General features: G+C 50.4%; 1 protein-coding gene across 3 annotated transcripts; it reads right to left on the bottom strand.

Annotated features, from left to right (window-relative positions):
- Positions 1 to 26: 26 nt before the first annotated feature.
- Positions 27 to 12,700, bottom strand: rtn3 (reticulon 3). Of its 3 annotated transcripts, XM_061809036.1 has the most exons (9): positions 11,987 to 12,700; positions 8,854 to 8,901; positions 5,242 to 7,275; positions 3,461 to 3,668; positions 2,898 to 3,036; positions 2,745 to 2,814; positions 2,557 to 2,603; positions 2,229 to 2,287; positions 27 to 2,153 (listed from the first exon to the last, which is right to left on the bottom strand). In XM_061809036.1, exons 1-9 carry the CDS (start codon positions 12,075 to 12,077, stop codon positions 2,105 to 2,107), a joined length of 2,745 nt encoding a protein of 914 aa, XP_061665020.1. In that variant the 5' UTR covers positions 12,078 to 12,700; the 3' UTR covers positions 27 to 2,104. The 3 variants fall into 3 exon arrangements, with proteins under 3 accessions (XP_061665020.1, XP_061665018.1, XP_061665019.1); XM_061809034.1 differs by lacking the exon at positions 5,242 to 7,275 and having other exon boundaries at positions 11,987 to 12,697; XM_061809035.1 differs by lacking the exons at positions 5,242 to 7,275; positions 8,854 to 8,901 and having other exon boundaries at positions 11,987 to 12,692.
- Positions 12,701 to 13,053: the final 353 nt, after the last annotated feature.

Raw genomic sequence — 13,053 nt, 5'->3', positions numbered from 1 at the left:
ACATACATTATTGAAAGAAACCAGTATTCCTTTTTTTAAAGGTGTTTTTAATTCATTTCACTTGAACATGAGTTACAGAGACCACAGAATTGTCCCCCCCTCCCTTCCCCTCCATTTATTTCCTCTCCTGTGACATTACTCACGGGTGGGGGGTGGGGGGAGTAGAGCCATAATAGCTAAACGGAACATGTTAAGAGAACGACATCAAGAGCAACAAAGGAACAAACACAACATTTCTGCCTCTCACTCTCACACACACACACACACTCACTCCCATAACTGATGAAAAAAAAAAAAAAAAAAAAATCAGCATGCTTTGCGCAAAGCGGCCTCATTCATAATATCGTCCAAAAAGAAGAGAAGCATTGAAAGCCTTTTCGGGAACTAGCACTTGAACTGAGCCAAACAACAAGATAGCTGGAAGCGCGGGGGGAGGGGGGGGCGACGTTCCGACAAGACGTCCGTGGTCGCCCCGTCGAGGTCGGCGGAAACAGAAACCCCAAGCTCGGCCTCCTTCCGTACGGCGGCCCGCCGCTAAAACAAACGCCGCCAATGCGAGACAACTTGGAATATTGGTGACAACTATGCCAGTCCTTGTGGGGTGGGGGGTGGGTCCGAAAGCTGTACGCGCGAGTATTGCATCCTTAAATTGAAATGACATAACAGTCACCTCTTCAGAATTACTGGAGGAGTAGTACGTGTATATACATGCACGAATGTGTACACAAAAACGTTTGGGCGTTTATTCATAATTCGCACACCAACACAATCCAGCGCACTCTCGGAACATTTTTTTCCTCTCTCCCCACACCCGCGTGACTTGCTACTAGCGAGAATGACAAGGCATTAACCTCAACCCTACTAGTATGTGTAATTGTGCATGTACTAGTGCTCATTTTGCCCTCACTTAGAAAAATGATTCAGTGCGCGAGTAGAACAAGCAGGCGTCACTCGTGAGGCAAAACTGCACAAGTTGACAACGAGGTGCTTTTAATGACATAAGATTCGACGGGTTAACATCTAGCGCGTCGCGCAGATGTCATCTAGTGCGGTCTTATCTCATTAAGAACGTGTGGCTATTGTACTCGTGCATCAGTATTTCTGAAACGGCCAAAATTTCACTAACAAAGAAGTCTTGCGGCTAGTGCACCCTCATCCTTCTACCAGTGCGCTGAAACCAGGTGTAATTGTATGCTTTTGAATATTACGACGAGTGAAGTGCTAAACGTTAACTAGTAGAATCTTCTGTCACTCGTGATACTAGTCGCACACAGCTGTTAACTGGAGCACGGTTTTGCCACACTAGAAACATGTTCTACTAGTGTGCCGTGTTTTTTTTCTGCCAGTGCACAGAAATCTCACAATACTGGAAGAAACATCTCTAGTAAGAAAGTTCTACTAGTGCGGTCTAATTTTCCTGGCGGCCTGCGCTTGACATTCTACCAGTGCACAGAAATGTCGTACAATCGTGAAAAAAAACAAGAGGGGTCATTCTACAAGTGTGCTGAATTGTCTTCCTAGTGAGGCAAGAGTGTACTAGTGCACAAACAAGTCGGCGACAGAATAAATGCCATGTGAACTAGACTAAAACGGCCAATGTTGCAGAAGCTTTTAGTCGTTTGCGATTTCAGGCCACTCGGTGGCGTATCCGGCAACCCCCCCCCCAAAAAAAAAAAAAAAAAAAACTATAAAATAAAATAAAAATCAGTGCAGGGCACTAGCGGACGTCAGGCAAACCCGCTTTTATGGAAAAAAAAAAAGAAAAAAAAAAAGAAAGAGGACACAATGTCTGCCGAGCGACGCGAGCGGGATGAAAAAAAACGCGAGGACGAGCTCAGTAGTCGCGGTCGACGGCGATGGCGGCCTTTGCGTACAAACGTTTGGCTCGCATGCACCCTGGGAAGCAGGCCCGAGATTCAGTCGAGTTCACGCTCGGGTACGAACAGCGCAGCAGTTTTGACATTAAATAGACATTTGCTCTCTACCTAGTAAGGTTCAGTGGAGACGGGTGGGTGGTGCTCGGGGGGGTTGGGGGGGGGGGTTTACGTGATGGAGATGACTGGGAGGGTCGTCTTCTTTTTTTTTTTTTTTTTCAAAGGATCGATCATTCGCTTTTGCTGCGCTTCACGGCGCCGGGGAGTTTCTCTTGCAACCTGGGACAACGGCAAAAAGTTTTGCGATCAGACCCGAAGATGAAGACGGCGACGACCCGGCGCGGCGTCGCTTACTTGGCGATGGTGGTGTTGATCTGGGTCCGAGCCAGGTCCACGTACTGGTCGATCTGCGTCTGCCAACAGAACAAGAGGCGCCTTTTTTGTCGTCGTCGTCGTGTTTTCGTGCGTGCGGACAACAAAAGACTCACACAGAGCGCCTCGGGTGAGCTCAGCGCCGCTGGACGCGCAAAAACCCAATTTCTTCTCCAGTCATTTGACGCTTACACTTCTCTCACATTTTAAATGAAATAAGTTGGCGCGGGAGGCTATCCCTCCCAACTCGCCCCGAAATGTTTCAATCTGCGGTGTTCTGGAAGGTCCGCCAGCACGTCTGGACGCTCACCTTGTTCTTCTCGTAGATGGGCGGCACGGCAAAGAGCAGGATGTCCGCTGCGGAGAAGTTCAAGAATTGACAATTACGTCCCAGCCGGAGCAGACCCGCCGGTGAAATATTGTCCGGAAAAACACTCGAGCTCGGCGACGGCGGATCCGTCGAATTAGAGGCGGTTCCGAGGAAGTCTGGGCTCTTACCGAGGATGAGGATGGTGATGCCGTTGAAGACGGCCCCCACGTAGGTCAGCAGCCACATGACCACGGCCAACTGCGCACAGACCAAAAAGGCGACTCAAGACCCTCAGCAGGGGGCCGGCGGGGTGCGAGCTCGCCTTGCGAGAAGCGACTCACCTTGAGGGAGTCCACCAGGTCCTCGACCAGGAAGAGGCGGCTCATGTGCTTGAGGGCTCGGTTAATGTAGGTCAGGCCGGAGTCCACGTGCTTGCGGAAGGTCTCGGGGGGGATGCTGACATCCTTCTCGATCAGCGACCTGCAGGGAGGGGGACGGGGGGGGGGCGATGAGGCTTTAAAAACCAGGCTTCCTTCCTGCCGTCAAAAGTCCTGTGGCTCGGGGGTCCCCGGGTGCCGGTGCGGGGCCCCGGGCTATTTTTATATCTTTCCAGAACGTTGGGGGGCAGCTGCGTTGCCTTCTAAAATAAGAAAGAAAAAGGTTGGGTTTGGCGCCACGCAGCTGCGATCGGGGGTTGGGAGCGTACGACAAAGGTTTTGGATGGCCCCGGAGGCGGAGGGTCTGTCACACGGAACCGAGAACAACGTGCCGTTTTCCTCCGTTTGGAGACAGCCGCGCCGCTCCCAAATTTCAGGAGGCCACCTTGGATTTTTCTTTTAGCTGCGAGAAGGTTATAGGAAGTCCGTCGAGCAGAACCCGCACTGGGCCGAGCGGGCGCGCTTACTTGAAGGGGTGGCCGTCGCTGGACTTCTGCACGGCCTGCACCACCGACTTGTAGATGCGGAAGGTGATGGTGACGCAGAGCAGCGCCAGCAGCAGGTAGGACACCACGCTGATGACGCTGAAGGCGGCCAGCGACAGCAGCAGCAGCATGGACACGCCGAACACCAGGCCCGACTTCTTGGGGTCCCGCCAGTGAAGCAGATCCTTGACTGCGGACAAGCGGAGGACCGTGATGGAAAAGTCACACATCCGGCCTGAATAAAACCCGGGCAACAGTTTTCAGACGGGAACCCCAGCGGAAGCTCTTTCCGTGTTTGTTGAGAGCCGCGAAGGCAGAAATGATTGCCGCTATTCAGGAGTTACGTAACGGCTCGCTCAAAACTGCCAGCAGGAAATTGAGGGGTGTGTGTGTGTGTGTGTGTGTGTCAGGCAGTGGACACGCGGTGTGACTCGGCAGACTGGTGGCAGAGTCTGCTTTGCCTGGGTGGGGGGTCCCCGGTGCAAAGTTTTAAGCCCCCAGGTCTCACACTGTGCAAATCCACCCGACGGACAAAATATTTCCAGGGAGGGCCGGGATTCGAACCCAGGTCCTCTAAAACTGCGACGCCGACGCTTTACAGCTGCTCCAGCACCTCGTTGCAGAAATCGTGTTGTCATGAGATACAGATGTTCAAATTAAAGTTCCCCGCAAAATGCGGCCTTTTTTGGTCCTTGGTAACATTTATTGGATAATACGTCACAAGTCATACGACTGCTTCTAATTGGGACGAAGCTATGCATAATAGGGATGAGTATTTGGTTATTATATTTGTATTATTGTCGCGCAACTGTCTGTACACGCCCGTTCTAAAACAATGCAGCATAATTGAATGGAATTCCTGTCGCGGGCCCCCCTCCGACCCCCCATCTCGAGCCCCGTGACTGTACTGCACTGGGCCATGCGAGGAAGAACCGAACACACATGAAAACAAAGCAAAAACCAGAAAAAGGCCCAAAAAGGTTAACCGAGCGTTGAACAATTCCAATCACGCAAAGGAGATTACGTGTGGAGCTGCAGCGGGGAAGGCCGAGAAAGGGAAACAAAGAGCCCTCTATTGTTCCCGGCCGCGAGATTGTGTCAATACCGCGCATCATGTAGCCAGAAGCTCTGCTGCGTCACCGCCGCAGCGAAAAAAGGGCAAAACTGCCAAAAAAAAAGCAGTAAAAAAGCTATTTAAAAAAAAAAAAAAAAGAGAGTCCTGTGTGTGCACGCGGTCCCAGACTGCCTCGGGGCAGCTGGAGCCGGATTGGCTGGCCTAACTGTGGCTTTTTGGCGCTGTGGTGTAGAGGCCCGCTTTGCACAGTGCAGCGTGGAGCTCTTAAAGCTGCAACCACAAGACGAAATGTTGAACAAGAGAAAGGGGGGGGAAAAAAAAAAAAAAAAAAACACCAAGTCTCAAACGCAAATCTTGAGGTGGTCCGTCCTTGCTCAGCAACGCCTTCCTGAACACGACACTGAAGTCAGGAGCTTCCAAAATGCGGATCGACAAATCAAATCGAACACAAAGTCTGACGTAAGCAAGATTAGGTTGCACACGTGACCAGGAGTACTGTGCGTTGTTAGATCCTCCTCTGCATACCGAGCACTTTTCGCAGAGCGACTTGTCTCGTCAGCGGGCATTCCGACACGACGGCACCTTCGGAAATAATCTAGTACCCGTGCTACAGCTAATCCAGAGACTACGATTTGGCGCGCGGACAACGAAAGCCGACCAGGGAACTAGCCAAAAGAATTAGTGTTACCTGATACGTGGGTTAACATTGCCGTCAAGACATGCTCCACAAGGTGATAGGCTTCCGCGACCCACATGTCCACGGCGTCTACATCTTCGGAATACGCGCTCGTCAGCGGGGTAAAGGAAGCTTGCTGGATACATGCGGCGTTAGCGTTTTGCACAGTCCCGGCCGGAGGAGGCAGCGTCTCCTCTTCTGCCTCTCGAGTGCCGGCCAACTGTTCGAGAGCACTGATCGTAAGCCACTCCCGTTCCGGATCCATCCGCACGGACTGAGGGGATTGGGGACCGCACGCGTCATCGGAGAGAACGCTTGGAGAGTCATCTACTTCTTCACCTTTTCGGGATTTGAGGCATTCTCTCATGAACTCCACAAAACTATCAACGGGCTCAGGAGCAGAGCACTTTTCTGAAGCCATTGCATCTGAAATGTCAGAAGGGTTCTGGGGAACGTGAGGCCCAGCAGAAGCGTTTCCGTCGTTACAATTTGTCAACAGATCCTGGGGTTCACTGTCAACTTCAGCAGACTCCAAAAGAAAGCGGTCTTTGGCTTCTTTTGGGGTTACCGCATTCTCACTGAAGGGAGACTCTCGCAGCTCAAAGTCAAACGACTGTCCCTCATAAGTGTCACCTCGCAGAATGCTATTCCTCGAGAAAACAACCACGTCCTTGTCGTCGTTTGGAGCGGTGAAATCAGCTCGGTCTTGTCCAGCCATGCTTTGCGGCGAATCATCTGACCATTCATCACCTTTGATGGGTGAGTTCGTGTCTTTGTTTGTTTCCAAAGACAAATCCAATCCAGAGTCGTTAAGTTCTGCCAATTTCCCCGGGAACGCATCTGGTTGAGGGTCAAAGATCGGTTCTTGAGGAGCGGATTCATCGTCCGATTGGACAGGAGAGGAGGGAGGAGAATAGCCTTCCATGAATTCGGTTTCCACAGGCCGTCTTTTAGATGCTTCCTTGCTTTCATCTGGTGGCGTTTCTGCGGTTTTCGGTTCCTCGTTCACAACCTCGTCTTCTTCTTCTTCAAATTCCATTTCAAACTCCTCATCACTGCAGTTTGGCTCGTCGGTTTCAATGACATTGATTGTGGGAACCTGCATTAGCTTTCTTCCTGACCTTAGTGGTGGCGTCACCCTTTCTGCGTCAGGGGTTGAAGTCGCAGGAGAGGAGGCGATGTCACCGGATGGTGGCAAACCCGAGTTCGGGGAGGGGACAACAGCAGTGAAACTGTCTTCAATGACTGTTTCTTCAGACTCGCCTGAGCTATCCACTTCCTTCGCCTCCGTCGTCTCGAGCTCTCCAGTCCAAGTGGTCCTCCCATCATCCGGAGCGTCCAAAGCGTCATCGTTCAGTGGGGACGTGGATTCAAAACCGGAGAGAGAGTGAGGTAAACCCGCGTGCTCCGAATCAAGCTGCGACGGCGCTCGGACCCCAGAATTTTCCGGCTGAGTCCACATGTAGGCGGTTGGCAGAAAGTCCAGGTCAAAGTCTGCCTCCTCAACACTGGCTTCTTTCTGTGGCTCCTTCACTTTTGGAGCGTCGTTGTGGACATCGGTGAGAGCGGCAAATGGAGTAGTTTCCCTGGCTGGCTTCGAGTCAAAAGAAACAAAGCCTGAAGCCTGCAAATCTGGGACTGGCGGCGCGTGAGCCTTCATCCAAGCTTCTGTTTCTTCAAATTCATTCATTTGTCTGAACTCTCCGAGGACTTCGAATGGCGATTCGGGTGAATCTTGACCAGGAGAGCCAGTTTTCCTCTGGAAGCCCGACTTATTTTTCTCCACGCACTGCCTGGGAGATTTGTCGTGGTGGCGCTCTTTGACGTTCGCGCAAGAGTCGCCTCGAAAATCTGTCTGCTTTTTGGCGGCGAGGGCTTCCAGAGCCTTTATGCGCTCGGAAACCGGAGACATCCTGACTGGCGAATCGGGCTGTGCCTCGCCGCCGTAATTATCAGGAGAAAAAGAACCCGGCTGAGAGGAAAAGCGAAGGGCCGTGGCGACCCCTTCGTCAGCGGGCTTACTGGAACCCAGCACCGTCTTTTTGTCTGCATTGACACGCATGGAGGACGACAGCAAAGGGGAAGAGAAAGCAGGGGAGGTCACACAGATGGCATCGGAACTCCCGTGCACTTGTCATATCCTCGACTAAGGCCTTACTTCTACTGCAGCCTAAGCGTTCATGCATTGCATCGTGGGAATGCGCAGTCCCGTCGGGCCTTCGAGTTTGCCAGTCGGTGCAATGGACAGGAGCCAAATCGGAATGATGGCATGGAGCACAAGACCAAACACGCAACTGCAAGTGGTCCACTGCAATGAACTACCGGAACTATTCAGCAATACACAAAGCCGTGACTACACTCTTATTACAATAAAAATCTTCACTGGGCGTATCGTAAATGTAACTTTTTTTCTTTTTTAAGTTGGTCAACCCACGGCAAATACTGCACGGGGATTTGGGAAGTGGCTTGCAAAAGACTGTTGTTAAATACGATTACGCGTTCACAATTCTTTGCGGAACTTGACCCGCTCTCCGCTGAAACGCGCCTCTTGGTGGCCATTTCAGTTATTTTTTTTGGTTCTTTCTGGGACTTCCTTAGATGCCTCGAGGCTACAACAAGACGCCCGTCTTCTTCGACGGGGAGCAGCTAGCGTCGGCCGTCGGCTGATCGCCCGCCGGCTTGACGGAAGACTCCGGCCGGGGGTCGACGGGTAGGCGAGGCCAGAAACGGGGGAGAAAGCTACGGCTAGCTCTTCAATGTCCAGTACGGAAAGTAAGATGATTGCAATAAATGTACGTTACATCCAGTCAAAAATGTGTGTTCCACCATTTTGGCATCATGGAAGTGTGTAAACAAGAAAGCTTAAAAAGGTCCACTACAGCAACAGGACTACTTGCTAGCCTACGCAGCACAGACCGACCAGACCGATGGCATTGCGTTAGAAAAAGGAGCGCCGCAAAGATGGAAATAAAAGCTAAGTCTTAATGGCCCAAGCAAAAGACGCGCGACATGTGCAAAGCCACAAGCGGACGGTGATCGGGGCGGGCCGTCGCTGAGCTCTTCTGTGCCAGTCTTCCTCCCCTTGGGCCTCTTTGCTGCTACGTCTGAAGAGGGAGGAGGGGGGTAGGGGGGGTCAGATAGTGGATCGGGAAGAAGGCGGGATCCGCACCCCACGCGCCCCTCCCTCACCTCCCCGCCGGGACGCTAACCTGATCCATTTTTAGGTTTCTACCCCGGCCCCATACAGTGTGAACTTCTCTTGCCGTCTTAAAATAAGGGTGGCAACCTGGGGATTAACTCAAACCTGCAGTCGGTCCCGCTGACCTCAATAATGCACACTCGCAGGCGATAAAGACTGAAACAGAATCGGACCAGCGGCGGCCGCGGGGGCCCACGTCTCGGTCGGAAGGACGAGCGCCGAGACCACAGATTCGTGTGATCGAAATTGTTTGAACCCTTTTTTTGTTTTGTTTGAGGGCCATCACATGACTTCGACTTGTGACTTTGGCACGAACTGCGTGACGAGGGTTCTACGGGCGAGGACCGGAGCCGCGGCCTTTCGGGAGCTAGAAAGAGGGATGAAGCAGCGGGGCGAGAGAAGCGTTGAGAGAAGCGTACACTTGCCTTGTGAAGACTGTATGACAGATACGGGCGAGGAGGAAAGAAAGGAATCTGAAACAAATGAAATTCAAAAAAAAAAAAAAAAAAAGGACAGAGAAAAATGAACCCCAGTGCAGAACCACTTTAGAGACTTAGTCCACTCTATGCGCAACAACAATACTTTTGAGAGACCTTGTGACATGCAGCTTGGGGAGTAACCAGCTACTAATACTTTGCTACTGCATTAAAGTTGACCCCAAACCCCCCCACCCCACCCCCCAGGTACTCGGTACTGTATTGCATCTTCATTTTGACTCTTTAGTCAGTGCTTCAAGTTGCACAAAAGAAGTCGGATCTGTACCACAGGCTTTTTGGTACCCCCTCCCCACCTCTGGAGGGTTGAACCGCACGATTTTGCAAGCTTTAAAATGAAACTGAAGCGACTTTCTTCTCCGGGCTTGTGGTGTCGAGATGCAAAAAAATTGAGCGTGACACAGCAAGACCACGCGCACTCGAGTCCCCCGTGACGTCGTTTCATGTCGCAGAACTCACGATTAATAATGCTTATGTGGTTATTTCGATGGCGAGGCTGGCAAAGAAAGGTTTTGAAGGGGCTTTCTGCCATTCCGCCATCGCGGCGTTCTCGTCGGCGCGTGGAGACGAGAGGCCCGTTTGGCGTCGCCCCCTCGGTGGGGGGTGTGGTCCGGAGACGCCATACAGGCTTTGCAGGTCGGGGTTGGTGCGCCCTTGCGTGGCGGCATTCCATCTGTTGGCGCGCTTGAGGCCGTTTGCCCTCAGATGCCGCACCTTCTTCGCTATTTTCGCTCTCAGCTTTTCCCACAGGACTTGGAACTTAAAAGGACATCGCGAAGGGATTTTTTTTTTTTTTTTTTGCTGTCCAGATGTTGCTGGCAGTTCTGCCGCCAAAGCGACGGACGCTGACCCGTCTCCGCGATCGCTTCGGTGACCTCGGTAAAAATGATCCGAGCCAGAGTCGGGAGTCCAAAAGGACTCCGTGCGCCGCAGAGTTTCCGGAGCCCTGCCCAAGTTGATCGAAGGCCTGTCTTAGGGAGAGTCGAGCCACCTGAACACGTCCGCGTCTTTATCGTTCTTTGCGAGAACCAAAAAAAAAAAAAAAAAAAAAAAAAAAAAAAATCGGAAGTCAGTAACGGCATATTATAATTGACACACAGATTCCTGCAAAAATACAAATTTCACCCAAAAATCAAGGAAAAATATGCTTGTTCTTGAAAAGTCCAAATTCCCTCTTCAATTGGTAGATCATTTACTATTGATTTAAAAAAAAAAAAAATGCAATCAGGACTCTTTCAAACGGTGACAGAAATGGCGTCAAGTGCGTACAGAACCACTGCGATGCAAATGATGCAGCGCGGCCGCTTTAAAAACAAAATTAATAACCCCTGCCCCACATTGTCAAATATGAGTGAGCACTAAATCCCGTTGGAATAGGGTCGGCCCATTAGGTGTGCACTTGACTTTGCACTAATGATACAAATAAAACTGAAATATGACACACACACATACAGTAGCAACATGCAATATCATCATCATCTTAATTTAAAGCAATAAGAGCGTGGTCGCTCCCCAAACGCGTTGCGTGTATGCGCCCGCGCACACACGCCTTTTAATGAGATATCGGGACTAAATTAGGCTGCAGGGTAAATGTGGGCAGATTTGCTGTGATGCAACGGCAGGCAGCTGGAGAAACCAGGACCTGGTTTTAAGTGGGCCACTTCCTCTGCGGCCCGTTTCATATAGATTTTTTTTTATTGCCTTTTATAAATCGACACCCACCGAAGTCAATTCATACAGATCACGCCGTTTACATGCAAAACGCGCTTCCACTTGTGGAAAATTCAGGTTACGAAACGACTTTCCGGGAGAGGCGATTTGAAAATTTGCCACAGGACAAATTAAGGACGGAAGGATGGATGGATATTTGCCATCCCCAATAAAATTGCAGACTTTGAAAATCCGAGCAGGTCATCCGGGAGTAATCCAAAGGAGGCCTCCAAACCCGTTTTGAGGAGACTCCCTCAGCCGTGTGGTCGGGGGTCGGCCGATTTTTAAAAAAGGGTCGTCGTCGGGAATTCTGCCGGCCGACAATCACGTTTAAAAAGGGGGGAAAAAAAAAAAAACCTTTGTGTGTTTGGCTCGAGAGATTGCAGCATTCTATTCAAATACGGAATTGTGAATTCCGCGACACACTTGTGGAAGAGCTCAGCGGCGAAGGACGGCAGCCGCTCATTGTTGGGGACGGATGACAGGAAGTCAAAGAATTGCCCACCTGATACTTGTGCAAAATAAGAGATCAATTGAGCTCCAATTCAAACTGTTTGGAAAAAAAAAAGTGAAGCGACGCGTCATTCGACGTTGCCTCAAACGCATTTAAATAAGCGCCGTGACTTCCTGACTTCAATCAAAAAAGTCCAATTAGCGTCATATCGGTAGCATCGCGCGACACACCCCGACCGTCCGCCAGGAAACGACTGTTTGGATTGGGGGAATTTTCCATGGTTTTGAAGATGTTATTGGGATGGGGGGGGGGGTGAATTGGTGGAGTGATGGTGCAAGCTGCCACTCCCTCCCTCCCAAAAATAACAATAAGCGACCTATCGGGTCAGAAGTGACAACTCCGGTAGTTTGTTTGAAAGGCTTGCAGAGTGTAAACGGGGAAGGGGGGTGGGAAGACAACTAAATATTTGCTTCTTTTTTTTTTTTTTTTTTTTGTTAATTAAATAGTCACGCTTTGGTAATGATTAACACGTGAGGGAGCGGGGCACTGTGCCTTTAAGGGATGGTGCCTTCAGGGGCACTTGCCTCTGTAAATTCCCCCGCAGTGCACAACACCCAAAATATAACACTTTCTCCAAAACGTCGCTATGTTCGCGAGGTGTGAAGGATAGAAATATGGAACATATAAAACGACAATAACGAGGCAAAAACCACGCCACGCCTGCTGTTTTTGTGTGTGTGTGTCAAATATGATCACAGGTGCATCATCCTAGACAATGGCCCTCGATAATGGACAAAATATCAAATAGAGGAAATTATGGAAACGGACCCTCACGAGTCAAGCCGTTCTTAATAATAATAACAATAATATTAATCGTAAACACTTCAGACTGATTCCTACCGGATGGTCTGGGTTCTTTCGACGCAGAATTTTGTCCATCGGCGAGCCCCTGCGACGAGGATATTTGGGCGGACTGAGTCATTGGATCCATATTGTGCGCTCGACGACCAAAAGACAAAAACAAAAAGGGCAGAAAATGTCACGCTTCGGTCGAACTGGCCTCAAACGTCGTCGTCGTCGTCGTCTTTTTTTTACGAGCGGGACTAGTGGGTCGCACCGCGGCGTCCGTGGAATGAGCCACTGAGAGGCGAACTTGCCGAAGATGGAAGGTGGCGAACGAAGAGGAGGAGGAGGAGGAGGGGGAAAAAAATGTCGGCTCGATGCGGACGCCTTCACGGTCCTCAGTTCCCAGTCGGACATTTGATTTTTCGAACCGCCGGCGCAACTGCGTGAGGCGAACTGATCTTACTTTGCTTACGGGCCACCGTTGCACCCATTTTCAGAAAGTGTCTCTCTTAAAATGCCACAAACGAGACAATTTATCTGCTTAGATCCTCGCGGAGAGTGCTTTTCTTGAACACGACACTTGTTTTTTTTTTTTTGGGGGGGTTGCTCCTTCCTCGTCAACAATTATTTAAGGCTTAATTGGACAATAAAAAAAACTAATAAGGTAACAGTCAAAACAATAATCCTAATAACGTGCTTGGTCATGCGAAAAGTGTGGAAAAACACCGGGTTAGCAATTTGGACTACTGGAGCGTCCAACTTCCGGGTTCTCCACCAATCAAATGTTGACTACTTCAGTGTTCAACTTCCGGGTTTTCCACCAATCAAATGTGGAGTACTGGAGAGTCCAACTTTCGGGTTCACCACCAATCAAATTCGGACTACTGGAGAGTCCAACTTTCGGGTTCTCCACCAATCAAATTTAGACTACTGAGAGTCCAACTTCTGGGTTTTGCACCAATCAAATGTGGAGTACCCGAGAGTCCAACTTCCGGGTTTTCCACCAATCAAATTTGGATTACTGGAGAGTCCAACTTCTTGGTTCTCCACCAATCAAATGTGGACTACTGGAGAGTCCAACTTTCGGGTTCTCCACCAATCAAATTTGGACTACTGGAGAG

This window comes from Syngnathoides biaculeatus, chromosome 21, assembly GCF_019802595.1.
Source record: "Syngnathoides biaculeatus isolate LvHL_M chromosome 21, ASM1980259v1, whole genome shotgun sequence".
NCBI lineage: Eukaryota > Metazoa > Chordata > Actinopteri > Syngnathiformes > Syngnathidae > Syngnathoides > Syngnathoides biaculeatus.
This window is presented reverse-complemented; position numbering and strand designations above follow the sequence as displayed.

Bases quoted from the DNA above. Each gene is read 5' to 3' on its own strand.
- rtn3 (XM_061809036.1), bottom strand. From the start codon at position 12,077: ATGGATCCAATGACTCAGTCCGCCCAAATATCCTCGTCGCAGGGGCTC. The intron at 7,276-8,853 runs GCAAGTGTACGC...GTGTCAATGCAG, and splicing joins TGTCATACAGTCTTCACAAG to ACAAAAAGACGGTGCTGGGT. The intron at 3,037-3,460 runs GTAAGCGCGCCC...CCCTCCCTGCAG, and splicing joins AGCGACGGCCACCCCTTCAA to GTCGCTGATCGAGAAGGATG.